The sequence below is a fragment of the Ostrea edulis genome, chromosome 7 (assembly GCF_947568905.1).
Source record: "Ostrea edulis chromosome 7, xbOstEdul1.1, whole genome shotgun sequence".
NCBI lineage: Eukaryota > Metazoa > Mollusca > Bivalvia > Ostreida > Ostreidae > Ostrea > Ostrea edulis.
In genome coordinates this window covers 15,208,395-15,228,125 of record NC_079170.1, presented here as the reverse complement: position 1 = coordinate 15,228,125, position 19,731 = coordinate 15,208,395, and the positions used below count along the sequence as shown (strand labels likewise).

The following is a 19,731-nucleotide window of genomic DNA, read 5'->3' as shown; positions in this document are numbered from 1 at the left end:
AAAGAACAATACAGCCTCAGGGGTAGAGGAATTTTTATCTACGAAAGGAAGTGGTGGAAGAAGGGAGGGGTGGTTTGGAATCAATTTATTATTTGAAGTTCGTACCAAATTACTCAAATTCAAACTACATGTACTTTTAATCTAGCAGACACAGGTAACAGTATACCATCAGACAAAATTAATGGATGAAAAATATTCGTCTACTAACGGATGGACAGGATGTTACCAATGCACCTCCAACGTCATTTCCGGAGGAGGGTGGGTGGGTAACAATTATATGAAGTACACCAATAACATTTGCTATCAACAGGAATTTTTATTTGTTGTGTTTCAGAAGGTAAACATTTTGCACAATATAAAAGTATCTGACAAAGTTAAATTTAAAGAAAAATTATTTTCGTGTTGATATGCAAACATTCCAAAGTTCCAGGGATTCGGGTTTCTTTTTTTTAAAACTTCAAATGATGGAACCTGGGGACATGCGCAACATTTCCTCTAAAAGTATCTTCTAGAGTCCTAAATCTAAAAATAGATTATATTGTAGTGATATGATACATGTATTTTAACCTTATATTTTAATACTTGCAACAATCAGAACTATCACAATATGTTAACTCTAAAACAAACATGTAATGTGAGGTTTTGTAGAAAAGATAGAATGCAAGTGAATTGCAAGTAAAATGATTAAATGTCACGAAAAATTATATATTATTGAGAAACGTCACATGTACATCCTAGAGCCTGAAGTGGAGAGAATAGCCTGATGGATATATCCCAGCGTCTGTATATTCCATGTAGGTTTTTTAAAAAGTAGGTTTTAGCTCCATAAGAAATTTGAACATTGTGTCTCTAACATGAATATGAATCAAAGTATTTATTGTAGATATTTGATTTTCTTCACATTTCCACTATAACACTCAGCAACAAACAAGTTGTCACTTTTGTCCACACATAAACCGTATGAATACTTCAGATCACAGTTATCTATATAGCGGAGGAACTGTCCATTCTGGTCCAAGATGTGGATACAGTGGTTATCGCGGTCCACTGTCAGGATCTGACTCTGACTGTCTGTTGTGATTCCCCGGGGTATGAATGCTTTCTTTTTGGTAGTAGAAGAATGACCAGTGTATTTGAATCGGAGTTTTCCAGCCTGATCGACCACCACTACTGCACCAGCTCCATTGTCAGCCACACAGATATCCAGGTTTCTGTTCTCACTGATGTATTTAATTATAGCATTTCCTGAATATAGAGGCTTACCCTCATCATCATACTGGATTGTTTGTTTCTCTGTGGAACCCGAATAACGGACAATTTTGCATTGTGTTTTATCATCACTGTACATGGTAACCAGGAGATCACCAGAGGAGGTGACACAGAGTTGGATGGGTATCCAGCCCTGTAGTCTGATCACCTCCTCTGTCTGTCCACTCTTCACTTTATTCACAGTCTTTGTTATCCTATCACAGTACACTAGATCACCATCACTTGTCACTGCTATATCACGTGGGCATTTCCCTGATTTTGTTTTGATTGTATTGATAACTGTACCTTGAACATTAAAGCATTTCATATCACTGAGTAATGCACTTATCCAGAATTCTTCTTCACTCAGACAGGCAACACTGTGGAGGTTTTTATACCCAGTATTTATTGTAGTGACAAGCTCTGGTTCATCCATCAGTTCTTTGGGTGAGGTTTCTGCTTTCTTCAGTGTGTAGCCATTTTCATCTGTGGTAAATGATAATGGTATCAAAAATCCCAGTGACTTGTAAAGCTGTTCACTGTCTATCGTGTTTGGACTAAATGTAGGCAGTGAGACTCGGACTTTGGGAGGAAGTTTTCTGAATTCTTTGTTTTTGGATCTGTATTCCATGGTCACAGACACTTCATTGGATTCCTCCATTTCTTTCAGAGTAATCAGTGATTGCTCAATAAGGGACTGTATCTGCTTGATTTCATCCAAATGTTTCTTTAGAATTTCCAGGTGTTTGATTTTCATCTCTTCTATTTCATTTTTGATTTTGTTGATGACATTGTCAATTTCTTTGTGCCATTCCTCTCCATGTTTTGTAACTACTGTTGTGAATTTCACATATTCTCCATCCAAGTTGGTTATCTGAGTTTTTAAATCAGTGGCCATTTCTTCATATGTTGGAGAAATAATGTTTTCTATCTCCTCTGAATCTTTTGTAATGTCTACTTTTCTTTCATTGTAGATTTCAGAAAGAATTGAAAATGTATGACCCTTATGTTTATCAGAGGACAACAGATTATCATTACACAATGAACAGACAAAGATGTCACATTCCTTGCAATGAAATTCACAGACCTTATTTTGATGTGTACTACACTTTGGATATACCAAGGTTGATTTTCGATTTTGGAATGGGACAACTTTGTGTTTGTCATAGTCATCAGCAATGTGTTTTCCTATACAGGCAAAGCACAGGTTGACGTGGCAGAAATCACAGTACATCTGTACTATAGCTGTCTCACAAAGGTCACATCGGACGACATCTTGAGCACTGTGGCGGGGGTCCATGGCTACTCTATATATTCTACAATTTGAAAAATGTGAAATTTAGAAATTACATAACAAAATTTTTGATGAACTAAGTCTACTTGTGAAAGTGTTATCTAAAATTACACCTACTGCAATGAAAAATATTCAAGTACATAATTGTATATTCTAAACCCTGTCACATTTAATCAGAAAATGTAACATAGTATACAATAAAGTTGTATTCCCTATCACGCTGCATAACATTGAACAGGCATCAACAGCCAACATTCGCTGAATCAGGTTCACCCCTTGTAGTATTTTTTCTTTTTTTTTTTTTACTTCTGTTTTCAACAAGGTGGCAATAAACACTCCCCATAATAGCTTAAGGTTGATCGATCCCCATGTGATGTCATAAGTTTTTGCAAAAATATTAGTAAATTAAACTTTGCACATGATAGAAATATATCTTTCTGAGGTGTTTTATTCACTGGATATAATAAAAAATCTGGTAAACTATTATTACTGAAAAAAGTTTATATTTTCCATAGATAATCAATTATTTATGATTTATAAAATGTTGTCAATGGCAATTCCTATGCTGGAATTTCCTCTACTGTTAATCTATGCTTATTAATGAACCAGCAGTTTTTTTTAAACTGTTGATATTTAAATTTTGACATTTCAACAAGTTTTTATCTATTTTTTATTATTCTGTTTAAGGAAAATGTGTGATTTTCTGATGTTGATGTATATTTCTGTCTTTGTATGTCTGACATCAAAAGGTGGCAACATGCACATTTGCTTTGGTTATTAATTAAATTAAACTATATTGAGTGGAAATTAATAAAGTTTTCCACTTTTAACCATTGATATTGATAAGTCACATGAGGATGGAGCTACCTTAAAAAATTCTTAATCTCAGTATTGAGTAACAATATTTTGCAAACATGGACACATGCAGACGCCCCCCCCCCCCCCCCCCCCCCCCTTACAATTTAGTAATGTCGATAACAATAAGAATCATTTAAACCTAAAACAAGACTATTTATAATTAATACCCTCCCCACTTCAATGTACATTATAGCAATATCGAAAATAATAGAATTCATTAAAACGTAAGCTAGGCCTAAAACAAGACTATTTGATTAATTTATAAAGTCACCATTTAATTATTTACCAGGTACAAATGTTGTGACCACAGGTGTCGGCAATTTTTTCAATAAAGTAGAAATATATGAGACATAGGCATAGATACTATCAATCAACTTCGCGAGCGTTGCTGTGGGTTTAACCGAGTGATGTGCACGCCAACGCCCCTCAAGATAAAGCTAGTCAGCAGATTGCAACTTTCGTTTTAAATGAATTGTGCTTATAACTTAAAAATAATCAGATTCCTGGATAAAAAACGACATTTTGATAATGAGTTATTCTTCCAATAATTGATCATAACGTTACCTGTAGCAGTACACTTCTCTAGTAAGGTCTCAATTCACGTCCATGTTTCAGTGTATGTTGAATGGCGTGGTTTGATCGGCAAGACTGAAACGCCGCACAGGCGCTCTGTGGTGTCATTCTGAAATTTAGAGTTATCTCTCTTTTCACAGGAAATTAGTTGTACAGCTTAAAATCTGTTTACACCTTATAAACAGCTTTGGTATTTTTACAATTCTCCTCATGAATACTAGTATTGTTGATATGACAAACTAATTGATGATACCCCCCTTTTATTTTTATGCAATACATTTGAAAGAAAATCTTCATTTTTTGCATTCTTAGGATTTATTCACATTATTGTTAAAATACTTCATTTCACTAATTATAAGGACATTACAATATTTGCTTTTGCTAAATGCGATAAAATGGGTATAAAATAATCGTTTTGTTCTTTTTTCTTTTATAATATATAAAGAATGACAGAACAAGTTATAAGGAACAATAACTATTTCATTTCAAAGTTTATTTCCTTATCAATAGTTAGTTTTTGATAGATGCATGTTTGTGAAAGAATTCAACATGAAAACAAATATCATCAAAAGAAGCTTTGTGACAATAAAATAACACATCAGGACATTACTCAATAACGCTCTACCATGTCATCAGGTCATTCCGATATCAGGACATTACACCCTTGGTTTATTTTAAACCTAAAATGATGAAAAATAACCAACAAATATTAAAAATAATAGTTGAATATCTTAAGATATATACCAACTCATAACCATAATTAATTTGGATGCATAAAACATCGTAAAATTGTAGCATTTTTGTAGAAATGTCTCATCAGGACATTACACTAAATATCAGGACATTACACCCCTCGGGTTTGAAAATGATGAATTAGTATGCATTAAAATGCAGCTATTTTTGAAAAAGTAGTATTTTATGAAAGAAAACGTATATTTAATTCGATCAAATCTTAAAATATCATATTTTTAAAATGTGCTTTAGTGTAGATGGAATTATTGCCCATCAGGTCAATCAGGACATTACACTTATCAGGTCATTACACCGACCCTACGTATCCACGTTTTCTTATAAGACTGTTACCTTAAACAAAATATGAGTCAAATTTCAAGGATTGAAATCATAAGTGAATGCCATTAGATGGGGTATTCAAAATGTCTAGATTTTATAGCTTGAATATTGTAAAACAAAAATAATTTTCAATTGGGGATTGGAGGCTGCGGGTGGAGGGTGCGCCTCAGTAACCCTATCTCTATGATAAACACCACTGTTTAACATGTTTTAAGATAGAAAAGAGGAGACTACATGTATTTTGTGAATACTTTTTCAATAACTTCCCGAATATCTAAACACGTGATTTTGTTTGTTATATTACGTTACATTCTCGAGTTCCCTACATGTACGTATGGAGAGGTCACCAGGTGGTAGTAATGGGGGTTCGTTATCGTGCCAACAGCTACCGTAAAACAGGACCTCTGTTTATTTATAAGACCCGTAACTTTTACTTCTCAAGCTGTATGCTTGGTGAAGAAGCACACGTTATCTACGATAAACGCATTACAGGCTGTGGGTTCAACACGACACCCGGAGAGAATATCGAACACGGTGTTGTAAATTAAAGTAACGTTGTAACCTTTTACCTAGGCTTTTCTCCCACGGGAAACTGGCTATATAGCAGTTGTCCCCTCTTATTACCCAATTACCTTTTTCGCTATCTTTACATCTCCCCGTTATATGATTAGTAGTAGTGAATAGTACTAGAAATGAAAGCTGGTCCCAAAAAATTAAAACTTATGCAACCCAACCCCCTCCTCGCCACGATTTAGGATTTTGAGCAGAGCTATCTTTTTACATCTCTTTTCTGTTTTTGTTGGATTTTTCCCCGTTATTTTTGGAATTCAAGAATTTTCAGGAATTCGTGAGGTCATACATTTTCCGCCCCCTCCCGTAACAATGCTACGTGCGTAGATTGGATTCTTTATTTTTAAATATATTTAGATTAATAGAGATAAAGCTGGTACCAACTGATTAAATTTTGAGTTATGTAGGATATATTTTTCTGAACTCTGAAAAAATCTGCTATGTAAGAACACTCATAAGAATACTTGCTACAAACAGAAACATTGGATGAATGGGTTGATATACATTTTTTGTGTTAGCTTATTCTAGTTAAAATGTGTAGAAATACCAAATTTCTAAACCGTTAAGAACTTGTATAATTTCTATGATGTTCAAAATTTTCGAGGTATTCCCCCCTATCCAACTCTATACAAAGTGTTCTCATTACTTATATAATCATAAGTAGTATAAACAGTATCCATTTTCAGTAGTTTCAAAAAGTTTGTAGCAAGTTGCCTTAATGTTAGATCTGATTTGTATCATCTATCATGAATTCTCCATTGTAAAAACAATTACGATGAAATATGTTAAATATTTATAGGTTATAGACTTTGTATGGGAAAATATGACGACCGAGTTTTTTGGCGCGTAGACGGACCGAGCTTGCGAGGTCCGTTCACGACAAAAAACGAGGTCGTCATATTTCCCATACAAAGTCTATAACCTTTTTATTATATACTTTCAATTTCATTTAGAAACTAACAATAATTTTATTTTTAACAATAACTTTATCGGTTTAACTGAGTAAAAGATGAAAAACACGAAAAATTTGAAAATTAACGGCGTAGAAATTTGATTGTGACGTAATGTTTGCGGGCTGGAATGTTTCCGGGCATATATCGTGTGATATATTCCCGCAAACTTTTAAACAAAAAAGAAGAGATGAAATTGAAAGTATATAATAAATATTGATACATTGTAAGTATATAGACAAATTAAGTATATTATTTGTGCCAAATTAGTAGCCAGGGTTTTGACAAATAGTACACGATCCGAAAGTCAATTTATCTCTAACAAATGATGCTGTATATAGAATAGATACCTAGAATAAATCAGTCTGATTAAAAGCAGACCTGTAATCCTGCCGCTTCTTCTCTATGTCCGCTCGTTGACGAATAAAGGGGGGGAGCGATATTGAAGGTCTGGTGTTAATCAATGACGTAGTACTACTGCTAGAAGTATTCAGCACACTATAAGATGATTACAGGATGTCACATTATCCCACAACAGAATAACTAAGCAATTTATCTCTAACAAATCCTGTACTAATTAGAATATAACCTAAAATATTTAAACAATTTATTTCTTAGGCACCTGATCCTACCTCTGTTATATCCAGGGGTCCACGTTTGCCCAACTATCTATTTTGTATTGCTTATAGGAGTTATGAGATTGATCACTGTTCGTTATCCATCGCTTCCTTAGTTTAGCAAGGGATTCTAAATAAACTACAAGAAAGGGTAATCCCCTGCTTGTGTGTGTAGCCGATCGCAAATGATAAACCAAATGACATATTAGCGCTGACTTGCAGTTACAACTGTATATCATCTAGCATATATGTTTCAAACATTGTGATATCCGGAAGTAGTAAGAGCGAAGGTGAAACCAAACGAGACTTACACACCTTTTTTATTCTTATCATTGTGAAATTAACCCAGTATTGGTTGTTCTAGTTAATTATTTATATTGAAAGATGTAAAATTGTCCGTAAACGATTCTGATTAATATTTATATATTGATGATCAAGTATATATGACTGTCCATTCTATGTTAAAGAGAGAAATATGTTTTTTTTTAATGGTATATACATTGATTGATTGATTGATTGATGTTTTCCGCCACACTCAACAATTTTTAGCTCACCTGAGCTAAAAGCTCAAGTGAGCTTTTCTGATCACCCATATTCCGGCATCCGTCCGTCTGTAAACTTTTAACATTTTTAACGTCTTCTCAAAAACCACTGGGCCAATTTCAACCAAAGTTGGCATAAAGCATCCTTAGGTAAAGGGAATTCTAAATTGTTAAAATAAAGGGCCGGGCTACCTTCCAAGGGAAGATAATCAACAAAAGGTAAAAATAGGGTAGGGTCATTAAAAAATCTTCTTCTCAAGAACCACTGGGCTAGAAAAGATGAAATTTATAAATAAGCTTTATTAGGTAGTGCAGATTCTAAATTGTTAAAATCCTGGCCCTCGGGGGTCGGATGGGGCCACAATAGGGGATCAAAGTTTTACATACAAATATATAGGAAAAATCTTTAAAAATCTTCTTCTCAAGAACCACTGTGCCAGAAAAGCTGAAATTTATATGAAAGCTTCCTGATATAGTACAGATTCTAAATTGTTAAAATCCTGGCCCCCGGGGGTCGGATGGGGCCACAATAGGGGATCAAAGTTTTACATACAAATATATAGGGAAAATCTTTAAAAATCTTCTCCTCAAGAACCACTGTACCAGAAAAGCTGAGATTTATATGAAAGCTTCCTGATATAGTTCAGATTCTAAATTGTTAAAACCCTGGCCCCCGGGGTTTGGATGGGACCACAATAGGGGATCAAAGTTTTATATACAAATATATAGGAAAAATCTTTAAAAATCTTCTCCTCAAGAACCACTGTACCAGAAAAGCTGAGATTTATATGAAAGCTTCCTGATATAGTGCAGATTCTAAATTGTTAAAACCCTGGCCCCCGGGGTTTGGATGGGACCACAATAGGGGATCAAAGTTTTATATACAAATATATAGGAAAAATCTTTAAAAATCTTCTCCTCAAGAACCACTGAGCCAGAAAAGCTGAGATTTATATGAAAGCTTCCTGATATAGTACAGATTCTAAATTGTAACATCCTGGCCCCCGGGAGTCGGATGGGACCATAATAGGGGATCAAAGTTTTACATACAAATATATAGGAAAAATCTTTAAAAATCTTCTTCTCAAGAACCACTGTGCCAGAAAAGCTGAGATTTATATGAAAGCTTCCTGATATAGTACAGATTCTATATTGTTACAATCCTGGCCCCCGGGCGTCGGATGGGACCACAATAGGGGATCAAAGTTTTATATACAAATATATAGGAAAAATCTTTAAAAATCTTCTCCTCAAGAACCACTGTGCCAGAAAAGCTGAGATTTATATGAAAGCTTCTTGATATAGTACAAATTCTAAATTGTTAAAATCCTGGCCCCCGGGGGTCGGATGGGGCCACAATAGGGGATCAAAGTTTTACATACAAATATATAGGAAACATCTTTAAAAATCTTCTTCTCAAGAACCACTGAGCTAGAAAAGCTGATATTTACATGAAAGCTTTCTGACATAGTGTAGATTCAAGTTTGTTCAAATCATGGCCCCTGGGGGTTGGATGGGGCTACAAGGGGGATCAATGTTTTACATACAAATATATAGGGACATTCTTTAAGAATCTTCTTCTCAAGAACCACTGAGCCAGAAAAGCTGATATTCACATGAACAGCTTCCTAATATAGAGCAGAGTTAAGTTTGTTCAAATCATGGCCCCCTGTTGTAGGATGGGGCCACAATAGGGGATCAAAGTTTTACATACAAATATATAGGATTTTTTTTAAAAATCTTCTTCTCAAGAACCACTGAGCCAGAAAAGCTGATATTTACATGAAAGCTTTCTGATATAGTGCAGATTCAAGTTTGATCAAATCATGGCCCCTGGGGGTAGGATGGGGCCACAAGGGGGGATCAAAGTTTTACATACAAATATATAGGAAAAATCTTCAAATATCTTCTTCTCGTGAACCATTGGGCCAAAGAAGTTCACATTTACATGAAAGCTTTCTGACATAGTGTAGATTCAAGTTTGCAAAAACTATGGCCTCCAGGGGTAGGTTGGGGCCATAATAAGGACTACGGTTTTACATGCAAATATATATAGAAAGTCTTCTGATATGGACCAAGATGACTCAGGTGAGCGATGTGGCCCATGGGCCTCTTGTTCAGATATCTGGTGGCGCCCAATTTTTATTGGTGGAAGAGAGAACCCAGATACAATGTACCTTGGAAGAGACCACCGACCTTCCGAAAGTAAACTGGGAAACTTTCTCACTTACAGGCGCGAGCGGGATTCGAACCCGCACCGACAGAGGTGAGAGGCCGCGTGATTTTGAGCGCGATGCTCTAACCACTCGGCCACGGAGTCCCCTAATGGTATATACAAGCTCAACAAAAAAATTATCTATGTAACAAATAAGGACAAATTTACTTGGTTGATGATTGATGAAGACAAACCAGTAATTGTCAAATTGAGTGAATGTTTATTTCAAACTTTCAGAAAAAGAAGTGATGCTTTAAAACTGCAAAAATCATTATAGTTTATTATTCATGTATTGGTATGGTATTGATATTGTCCATTTAGTTGTGTATACACATGATTAGCAATTCATATATGTATGTACTCGTTTCCCCAACATGCTACATCCACATGCAGTTTGCAGTCTATGTAACCAGTAGTTAATGTTGTAAATTTTCTTTCTTTTTTGAAATTTCCTTCTTTATAAACTGTCTTGCTGTTATGCCCTCTGGTCCCAAAATTGGAATAAAACTTATCTTATCTTATATGATTTTTTTTTAAACAAAGCAATAAATTTGACTTCAGTACCGCTATTCTATTTATAACTTTGTTTATAATATGCATGTATTCTATAGTCTACTCTGTTCTCCGTGCGACTGCTTCACTCTTTTCCAACAGAATGTCGAGTTTTGTACAAAGTGCTTTATAACTCTTTGATTCACTTGTACAAATTGACATATTAGGTTTACTTTTCTGGCAAATCGAAATTATGGGTCCTCTGCAAGTGTGAGATGGCAAATTATTGGAATGAGGGAAACAAATTTATGATTGAGACAAATTAGTCATGAAGTGGGTCATCAACTATCTGTTAAATTGTCAGAAAGTACCGTAAACAAATGACGTCCAAGATTGTACAAGATCTGGAAGACCCCGTAAAGCATCTGTTCGGGAGGGCAATTCATCCAGAAAGATGGGCTGACGAAACCGTTTTTCCAATAACTTAGTTTTAAAAAGTGAATGGTTGCCATATTGTTTGCTTTCAACGAAAAGTGTGGAATTGACAGAAGTTATCTGACTATTGGTTTCATCAGGGAACTTGTTTACCTAATGTTTAAAGTTCTATATATTTTTAAAATCTTTAAAAGTAAATTCGAATCCAACCGATATAATCGATTATATATACAAAGTCAGTTGCAACACGACCCGTTCGAAGTGAAAATTTGAACTCAAGTGAGCACATTTGGGACGTCATTGGTCGCCGTGTTCATCAAAGGATACCACCAACTCAAACATTAGATGAATTGACACATCGAATGAATCAGGAATGTTGCGCTCTATCATCACATCAAATCCAATGGTTGATCAGAGGCACAGGAAGACGCCTAGAGTTCGTCATACCTATGAAGGAAAGTTGCACTAGATACCAAAGAAAATTGTTAATTTTAATATTTACAACTTAGATAACTTTATTTCAGTCATAGTGGACTTTTGGATCAATAGATAAGATTTAAAATGTTTACTGATTGTTTGCAACCTTTTTTTCTGTAGAAGAATTCTTAGAACGTATATTTACAAGATGCGAAGAAAACAAAATTCAAAATATTACCAAAAGTGACATTGTATTATATATCGAAAAATTCTTGACCCCAAATTATGTAGATCGTGGTAAGGAGGCGAAACGCTTGTGCCACATTTTGCAAACTCTATGGCCCCTGGGATAGCGGTTCTGATACTGGGTATGGCTCCATTTCTTCACTAGATGATTTCATTTCAAAAAAATTCAAGGCTACATTTTCTCACTCACTACCACTATCAAATAGTGAAACAGTTGTTGGGGCACTCACCCAATACATGCATATCTTTATTTGCATATGAAAATAACAGGTAATGATCATTATAAATAAATGAAGGGGGCAGCCCCCATCCCCTATTCTGTGTCCCTGTACCAGTATTTTACACTTACAATCTTACTTGTTAAACTTCAATAATTCATATCCGAAAGTGCTTTGCAGAAATAACAATCAGCCATATGCATATGCAGTAAAATTATTCGGATGACCGTGACCTTATAACTAGCTTAAGGTGAAAGCACTGTAATAACTTATACAGTTCATGAAACGTTCTCTTTTCCACTTGAACGCAGAGCGAACGGAGAATGCACGGTGAACTGTAATTTGGTGAACGCTGAGCAAACGCCGAACGAGAACGCAGCGCAAAGTGAACGATGAACGCAAGATAATGTATCTATTTGGAATGTTTCGGATTTTCCCCTTGTATTATACTTCTGTCATAATCAGGTAAGAAAAAAATACATGTACATTTCATCAACTAATAAATAATAAAATGAACCGGAATCGAGAAATTGCATCTTCTACATTTATGAATATATTCAGTCGAAACAAAGCATAGCACATTTTTGTACTGAATGTAAATTTCTCATGAAATGGTCGTAAATTTTTACATTAATGCACGCAGCAGTCACACAGAAACATAAGCAAATTTCATATGTATAATGTGTAGAATATTGCATGTACAGATACATGCATACATATGTACATGGAGACGTAGAAAAACGCATGTTGATATCATATTCTTTAATATTTAGGATTGTTGACTTTTCGTGATAAATTATAAATATTTCGTAATTCAAAATTAAATGTCTGATATTATACCCACTCTTACGCACACTGTGAAGACCGATCCTTTTAATTACGTTGGTATTCCGAATGACAAATTAAAGACAAAGACTGAATGGCGAACGAGCTGTGAGCATACGGTGAACGCTTTGTGAACCGTGAACGCGGGTGATTGGTGAACAGTGAATGCAAAGCCGTGAAAGGAGAGTGGATTGTGAACACACGGTGAGTGAACAGAAAAATGGTAATGCAGAGCGTTTTAGGGACTGTATACGTAAAATCAAAGCTAAAAAGCTGACAAGACAAAGGTCCCCGAAATGGATCTTTGTAATTAATAAAATATTTCTAGTCCCGCAACTCCGTAACAACAAAACCGACAACCCTGAAAACCAAAATAGGTCTTTCTCTTCCTAAGTACTGCATTACCGTAAAATTCTATGAAATCTTTAAACTAATTTCAAGTTATTGCATGCCACAGAAAGTGCTATCATCGTATCGATATTGACATAATTTAAGTAATTAAACACTGTAGATACAACGTCCTGGAAATGATCTAGACACTAGTTATATAGAAGTACAATTTCTCCTAGACACCTTTATATTGTTTAAATTAGCTTAGGGGAAAATTGGGACACACCTCTAAGACAAACGTGTCTAAACAACTTCAAATGTATGCTTTACGCATGAAACATGCGGTATACCTTTACCGACGACCTTTACATTGTCCAAATCATCTGAGCAAGGCCAGGGTCATGACATACCACCATGTCATATGCAACCTCATTATCAACACACAATTGATATTTCTACGTTGCAAACACTAGATAGTACAGAAAAAATGTGCAGAATTATAATTTTATAACAACTAAAAATAGATAATAAATCAAACGTAGGGACCAAACCATCGTCGGTTACCACGGGTGCTTCTATTCGATTATCTCCAGAGGGAGCGTGAGTTGACTCAAAATCGTGGTTTGCGACGATGGGACGAAACTCAAGTAGGGACAATTAATCCAATTCGAAAGTTTGCGCTTCTGCGCATAAAGCCGCGCAAATCGCCATTTACATTCTCCGTGCATTGTGACGTCATTGTAATTGTCTCATCACATTATGAACACGCGATCTTAAAACTGTAATTCTTTCATAATTCAAGTAATACATCTTATTTTAATCCATATTTCATGTATATTCTTCAATAAAACCAATTTATAGAATTTCCGGAACTTTGGTGTCCGTGAATCCGTGACTTTAGAAAAATCTGTCTGTGATTCTGCTGTGTGTAATTTCTGTGATTTCGTGATTGTTCGTGTTTTGACAACCTCCTGCGCATATGCCATGAATCAAACTGTCATGTGTATGTACAACAAAGTAAAAAATCTAGACTCTTTTGTTATAATTTTAGTTCTGAATATAGTTTATATCATGAATAATCTTAATAATATAAATTGCTGTAGTGTATTACTCTATAAGCATGAGGGGCCTCCGTGGCCGGGTGGTTAGAGCATTGGGCTCAAAATCACACGGCCTTTCGCTTCTGGTCTGCGCGGGTTTGAATCCCGCTCGCGCCGGTAAGTGAAACAGTTCCCCAGTTTACTTTGGGAAAGTCGGTGGTCTCTTCCAAGGTACATTGTCTCTGGGTTCTCTCTTCCACCAATAAAAACTGGACGCCACCATATAACTGAAAAATTGAGTGTGGTGGAATACAGCAAAACAATCAATCAATCAAATAAACAATTAACGATTTACGGCATGCACCAGAAGCGTATTACCCACAACCGACGATAATATCTATATATAACCAACCGCGGAAAGAGCGTAGAATTGTAATATAAAATCTTTCGACCATTCATCATAACGACACGGAGAAATGACTAAAACCCGTACATTTGTATCAATCAACAACAACCGGAGAACATTGATTGAGCACAGTTATTGTAAATCAAATATGATTTTTATCTTACTACTGTAACCGGACTAAGTAACTTGAATGGATCCAGAGCGAAGGGTAAAGGGTTGTAATACCTTTTTTAAGTAAAAAGGGAGAGAGCATGTAATATGTATGTAGCTCTTTCAAATTCCCGAGACACCCTTAGTGCATTACGTACACAGTTGCATGAGACAGAAAAGTTGCAAAATCATTTGACAGCTTGAAACAAAGGTTTCATGATTAGCTTTATATATACATGTACAGTACCCGCAACGTTATTCTTGACATGATAAACGATAGAAAACAATACACACACGATAGGATAGGATACACGTACGATACGATAGGATACACGCACGATACGATAGGATACACGGTAAACCTGATAAACGCAAAACACGATAAACGATCTTCACGATAAACAGAAAACCTGATAGAAATGTTGTAAATTTAGAAACAATTTAGACAGAACGAAATTTTGATATCTACAACATAATTACATTATGTTGATAATAATATTGAAGCATTTCAATATTGATTATATACATAAAACGTATAATTTCTTTATCCACGGGCGTACGTTTATTTTCATTGTGCTTTTTAAAAAATTCTATTTATGTTGTTTTTTTGTTTTTTTTACGCAAATTACAGCTAAAATCAGAAAACTAAACTATATACGGTATTTAATTCATTATTTGATATCTTATGAATTTTCTCAGCCAATGATTCTAAAACGTATACTGTCACCTAATGTTTAATATATGAATCATACAGGGATTGTTTGATTTTTATCTTGCTTAACGTATCGCTCGAGAATATTTCACTCATATGGAGACGTCACCATGACCGGAGAAGGGCTTTTAAATTTAGGCCTATATATGCTCAGCATTTACGGCCATTGAGCAGCGATTGTTTTTTCCCGCGATTCGCTAGTAAAAGCGGGAAAATGATGTATTCACGTTACAGTAACGTGCTTTGTTATAGGGGGTTTGGTCCATTATTGACCAATAGAAAGGTAGCATAGGGTCACAACAGGAAACAAGTTTGTTAGGCTGGTCAGTTTCTAGCCGCTCTTCACGAAGATAGGACAAACTTTCAGTTATACATTAGTTTTGTTATATGTAGGCTTACATGTTTTGTGTGAGGTCCGTCACACTCCTCTTGCACCTTGGAGCAATGGCATCGGATACAGGTTTCCTAGAGTTTTTCTCGATTTTTTAATCGTTTTATTTCTAGGTTTTTCCTGGCCGGCTCGGGTGTGCTAAAGGGGGCTTATTAACGTTACTGAATATTGTGTGTGGAGTATTACTGTATATTGTGTATGGAACATTATTGTACATTGGTGTGTTTTTCATATTTGTGATTAAATATAATAAATGTGCATGGCCTCCAACGTGCGTGGCTAGCGTTATGCTATGTATTGAGGTGTTGTTGTTATGTTTTAAGTAGGTAGTAAAGTTAAAGGACATATCTCATGTTTTCAAAGTATACAATATTACATGCATTTTGTCTTCTTTATGCTTATAGTAATTAATTCTAATAGTTCGTTCGCCGAAATTTTGCGATATTTAACCACAATACAGACTTAAATCTAAGCCCCGATTTCAAAAAGTCGAGTTAATTAGGTAGGTAGTCACGTGGTACAGTGACGTCACATGCGCCCTTCGGATGTGAAAATACTGCGAGATATTATTAAAAACTCAACTTTTAGGGGCCTAATTAATTTACCATGGGCAACATTTAAATCGATGTTGATAAATTGTCCGAGTTTGATATGTGTTCGCCACCAGTGCACACATATAAAGATGTAAATACCCAAATATAGCGAGTAAAGCGTGTATGAAATCGGCAAAATTGTGAGTAAATAATGTTTATATGGGCCGCTGTCTACAAACTGTTTGGGGATGTTATTCCTTTATACATCTGTAATTGGTGCTGTTTTTCTAAAATAAACAGTGCAATCATTATTTATTTCTGTATTAGACAAATTATGATACGTTAAATTGTTGACAACTAGGCCCTATGCCAAGCTATTGTCACGCGTGCATTTCGGAAAGAAAGAAAAAGACAACACACACACAAATCAATAAAAATATTCAAATTTAAAGTGGTAATCACATTATTTATTTTGATAAAGCAATCTTATTACTATTTTTGAATTGTGATCTACACGTCTTTAGGAAGTACGAAGTGGGAGCACGGCGTTATAGCCTATACTGACGCACTCAAGATGCTACGAGTTCAATAAAGAAATAATTTTATAATTCAATTTAAAGCTAGGAAATACAATATTCTATTATTTGTATAATTAAAAGTTCAATTATTTTGTATCTTTATTTTGTTGTTGTTGTAAATCTACCAGTTGGTAGAAGTTACATTGTATCGTCGATATATGTTGTTACAAGGTGAAGGTCAGTTGATCCGAGTGTGTATTGAATTTGAAGAGCAAAACAGAATGTATGCTATAGGCCGACCAGTGCTTATAGCTTCGATATATCCATTTTCTCGCAGTTTATCAGGGTCTCTGTCCAAGCGATGTTTGAAAAGGTGACTGGGTGTGTTTTTTAAGGTAAAGTTCTTGCTCCAACAAAAAAATTATCCACGTCTTTTTTCTCGTACCTTCCTTCGAAAAATTGAAAAATACTCAGTCTAAATCCTTTCTACCGACAACTAGTACACCCGAGCACGACACAAAACATCTTAATACATTATTATTTACAAGCCGTTAACGTGACAATTGGTTTTTTGTTGATTAAATCTAATCTGTTTATGAAATGGCTAATAGATGTTTTCAAAGCCGAGGGCACATATGACGTCACACAAAATGGCGCGTAAACTAGCGAAAGAAATATGCATATCGCAAGATTTGAATTTCATCGCTTTCAAACTCGAAAACTACGCAAAATATTTCATTTAAAACACATTTAAAGTAGTTTTAGGCATAAAAAGAGTTAATTTTGCTGAAAAAATGAAAAAGTTTAGAAACATGCGTTGTGTCCTTTAATACGTGTTCTTTAGCGTGACACACTTACTGTGACACGGGGCGTCCGTTTTTCAGTAGCTCTCTTATTCTAATGTCTATTATCTTGAATAGCAAATAAAACCAAGTAATATTTTGTGTGTAGCGAGGAGGGGGGTTATTTTGCATCAAGCTCTGAGTTCACCGCTCATTCAACAACTACAATTATTTTCATAATGACCGCTTTAAAAAATCCACTGCACTACACCATATGCTCGTATGTTAGATATTTCTACACTATGAGTGATAATTGATAGTCATAAGTAATTGGAACATATTTATATGAATTGATATTTTGTTAACAAAAAATAAACTATTAAAAATCATAAACGAAAACCGGCTTGATTTAAATTCGCAATCTAGAAACGCTTAAAAATATTTGTGATTAGCATGTAAAAAAATTCAAATAAGCATCAAAACCAGCATAAATTTCCAGTATCTACACGTACGACTATTGGTACATGTGTACATGTAAAAAAAACAACGATGACAACTGAATCGTGCCCAATTGAGCAGAATTTTGGGAGATGCAATACCCTTGAACTCTTTTAAAACTTAATCTTCTAAATGCGTGAAATACAATGTCACTGAGAATGTTTACTGTTAAAACACGGGTGATACACAAAATCAGATATAAGAACGCGCACAAGTTCAGTAGCTAGTATATAAGTTGAATACAGGTGAAAAAAAATCGAAAGAAAAAGAACCATTATTAAAATATATGTAATAAACAATGTAATTTACTGATTTTTCCTTTCAGATCGGAACTTCCTATTTCTCTGTTAGAGTTAATTACAAATAATTGTTTCTAGACAAGGAAATGTTTATGAACTCCAGACGAAGGAGCTTTCAGTTTTACTGTCCTCGGTTTGCTCGGCAAACCATTGCCTACTTTCCAGACTACTTAGAATGAAATTGTGATAAATTTTCACCCTCTTTGGACAGACAAATAGATCTTCTTCTGCCTTAAAATCGACAGCTTTATGTTCTCCTAATATACTGTCTTTCCTCGATTCCTAAAACTAGCTTTTTTAGCAAAACGAATAAAGATTTCGGAAAGTATCGTACTTTTTCATTAGATTTAATATACGATCCCGACAGTTTCCGAAGCTACACGATAAACGATTTTCACGATAAGCGGAAAACCTGATACACGCAAAACACGATACACGACAGACCTGATAAACGCAAAACACGATAGAAAACGGAAAACCTGATACACAATAGGATAGGATACACGCACGATACGATAGGATACACGCACAATAGAGCACGATAGCAATGTCAAGAATAACATTGCGGGTACTGTAATATGGTATAACTATAGATCTTGGTCTCTCCTGGCTGACGATAAACACGATATCCCACTAGATAGATATTTTTTACCAAAGCAGAATAATTCCTCTTCCGACAATGAATCAAATCGTTCCGTCATATGTTGTGAACAGCTGCTATAGTTATGACGTTAAATGCAGGGCTGGGTTTTGTATTTCATGTCACAATGCCAAATTGCGTGGGAAATCGATGCTGTCGTTAAATAGTTTGAAGACGCAGATCCTAGCACAGAACCAATCACACGAGAGAGGTACTGTACATATGTTTTGACGGAAATAGTCGGCTTATCGTCATCTTTTGATATGGAGAAAAATACACTGAGAAATGTCATTTGAAGTACATGTCTTATTGCACAATTTCAAGATAGGATTTAAAAACCTGATCTTGAAATTGTCCAATAAGGCATGTACTTGGTCCCTTATCAATACAAAATATGCATACTTTTATTCAAACATTTGAATTTCAAAAATTTATTTAGAAATGTTAAAGATTATGAAAATGAAAAAAATTGCACATTACATACAAATCTGTTGTCTTAAACTGCATACTGAGCTCTCTATAGGAATTATTGAATTTGCGTCAGCTCATATATTACGTATTTTGACACCAACCCTAGAATATTATGCAATGAATCATATACTTTTTCCTAATCCATATAATTATTTAGCATGAAAGGTTAAGATAACGAACAGTGATCAATCTCATAACTCCTATAAGCAATACAAAATAGGTAGTTGGGCAACCACGGACCCCTGGACACACCAGAGATAGGATCAGGTGCCTAGGAGGAGGGCAATTATGAAACTACTAGCAGAAAACTTATCCATTTCTTCTTTAATTACATTTTCCTTGAAAACTGGCCAATAATCGTCCTTTCCACTGCTCCCTTGAAAAAAATTG

The 19,731-nt window shown here is 35.0% G+C and overlaps 1 protein-coding gene across 3 annotated transcripts in view; it reads right to left on the bottom strand.

Moving 5' to 3' along the window:
- Positions 1 to 301: 301 nt before the first annotated feature.
- The window catches only part of LOC125654337 (uncharacterized), a 67,558-nt gene continuing 48,128 nt past the window's right edge, over positions 302 to 19,731 (bottom strand). The window contains exons 1-2 of one of the 3 annotated variants that reach the window (XM_056143445.1): positions 3,965 to 4,084; positions 302 to 2,564 (exon numbers count right to left, since the gene is read on the bottom strand). In XM_056143445.1, coding sequence (XP_055999420.1) covers positions 875 to 2,548 — 1,674 coding nt within the window. In that variant the 5' untranslated portion in view covers positions 2,549 to 2,564; positions 3,965 to 4,084 and the 3' untranslated portion in view covers positions 302 to 874. Of the gene's footprint in view, positions 2,565 to 3,919; positions 4,085 to 19,731 lie in introns of those variants that run through there. The other 2 variants (XM_056143446.1, XM_056143447.1) reach the window with 2 other exon arrangements.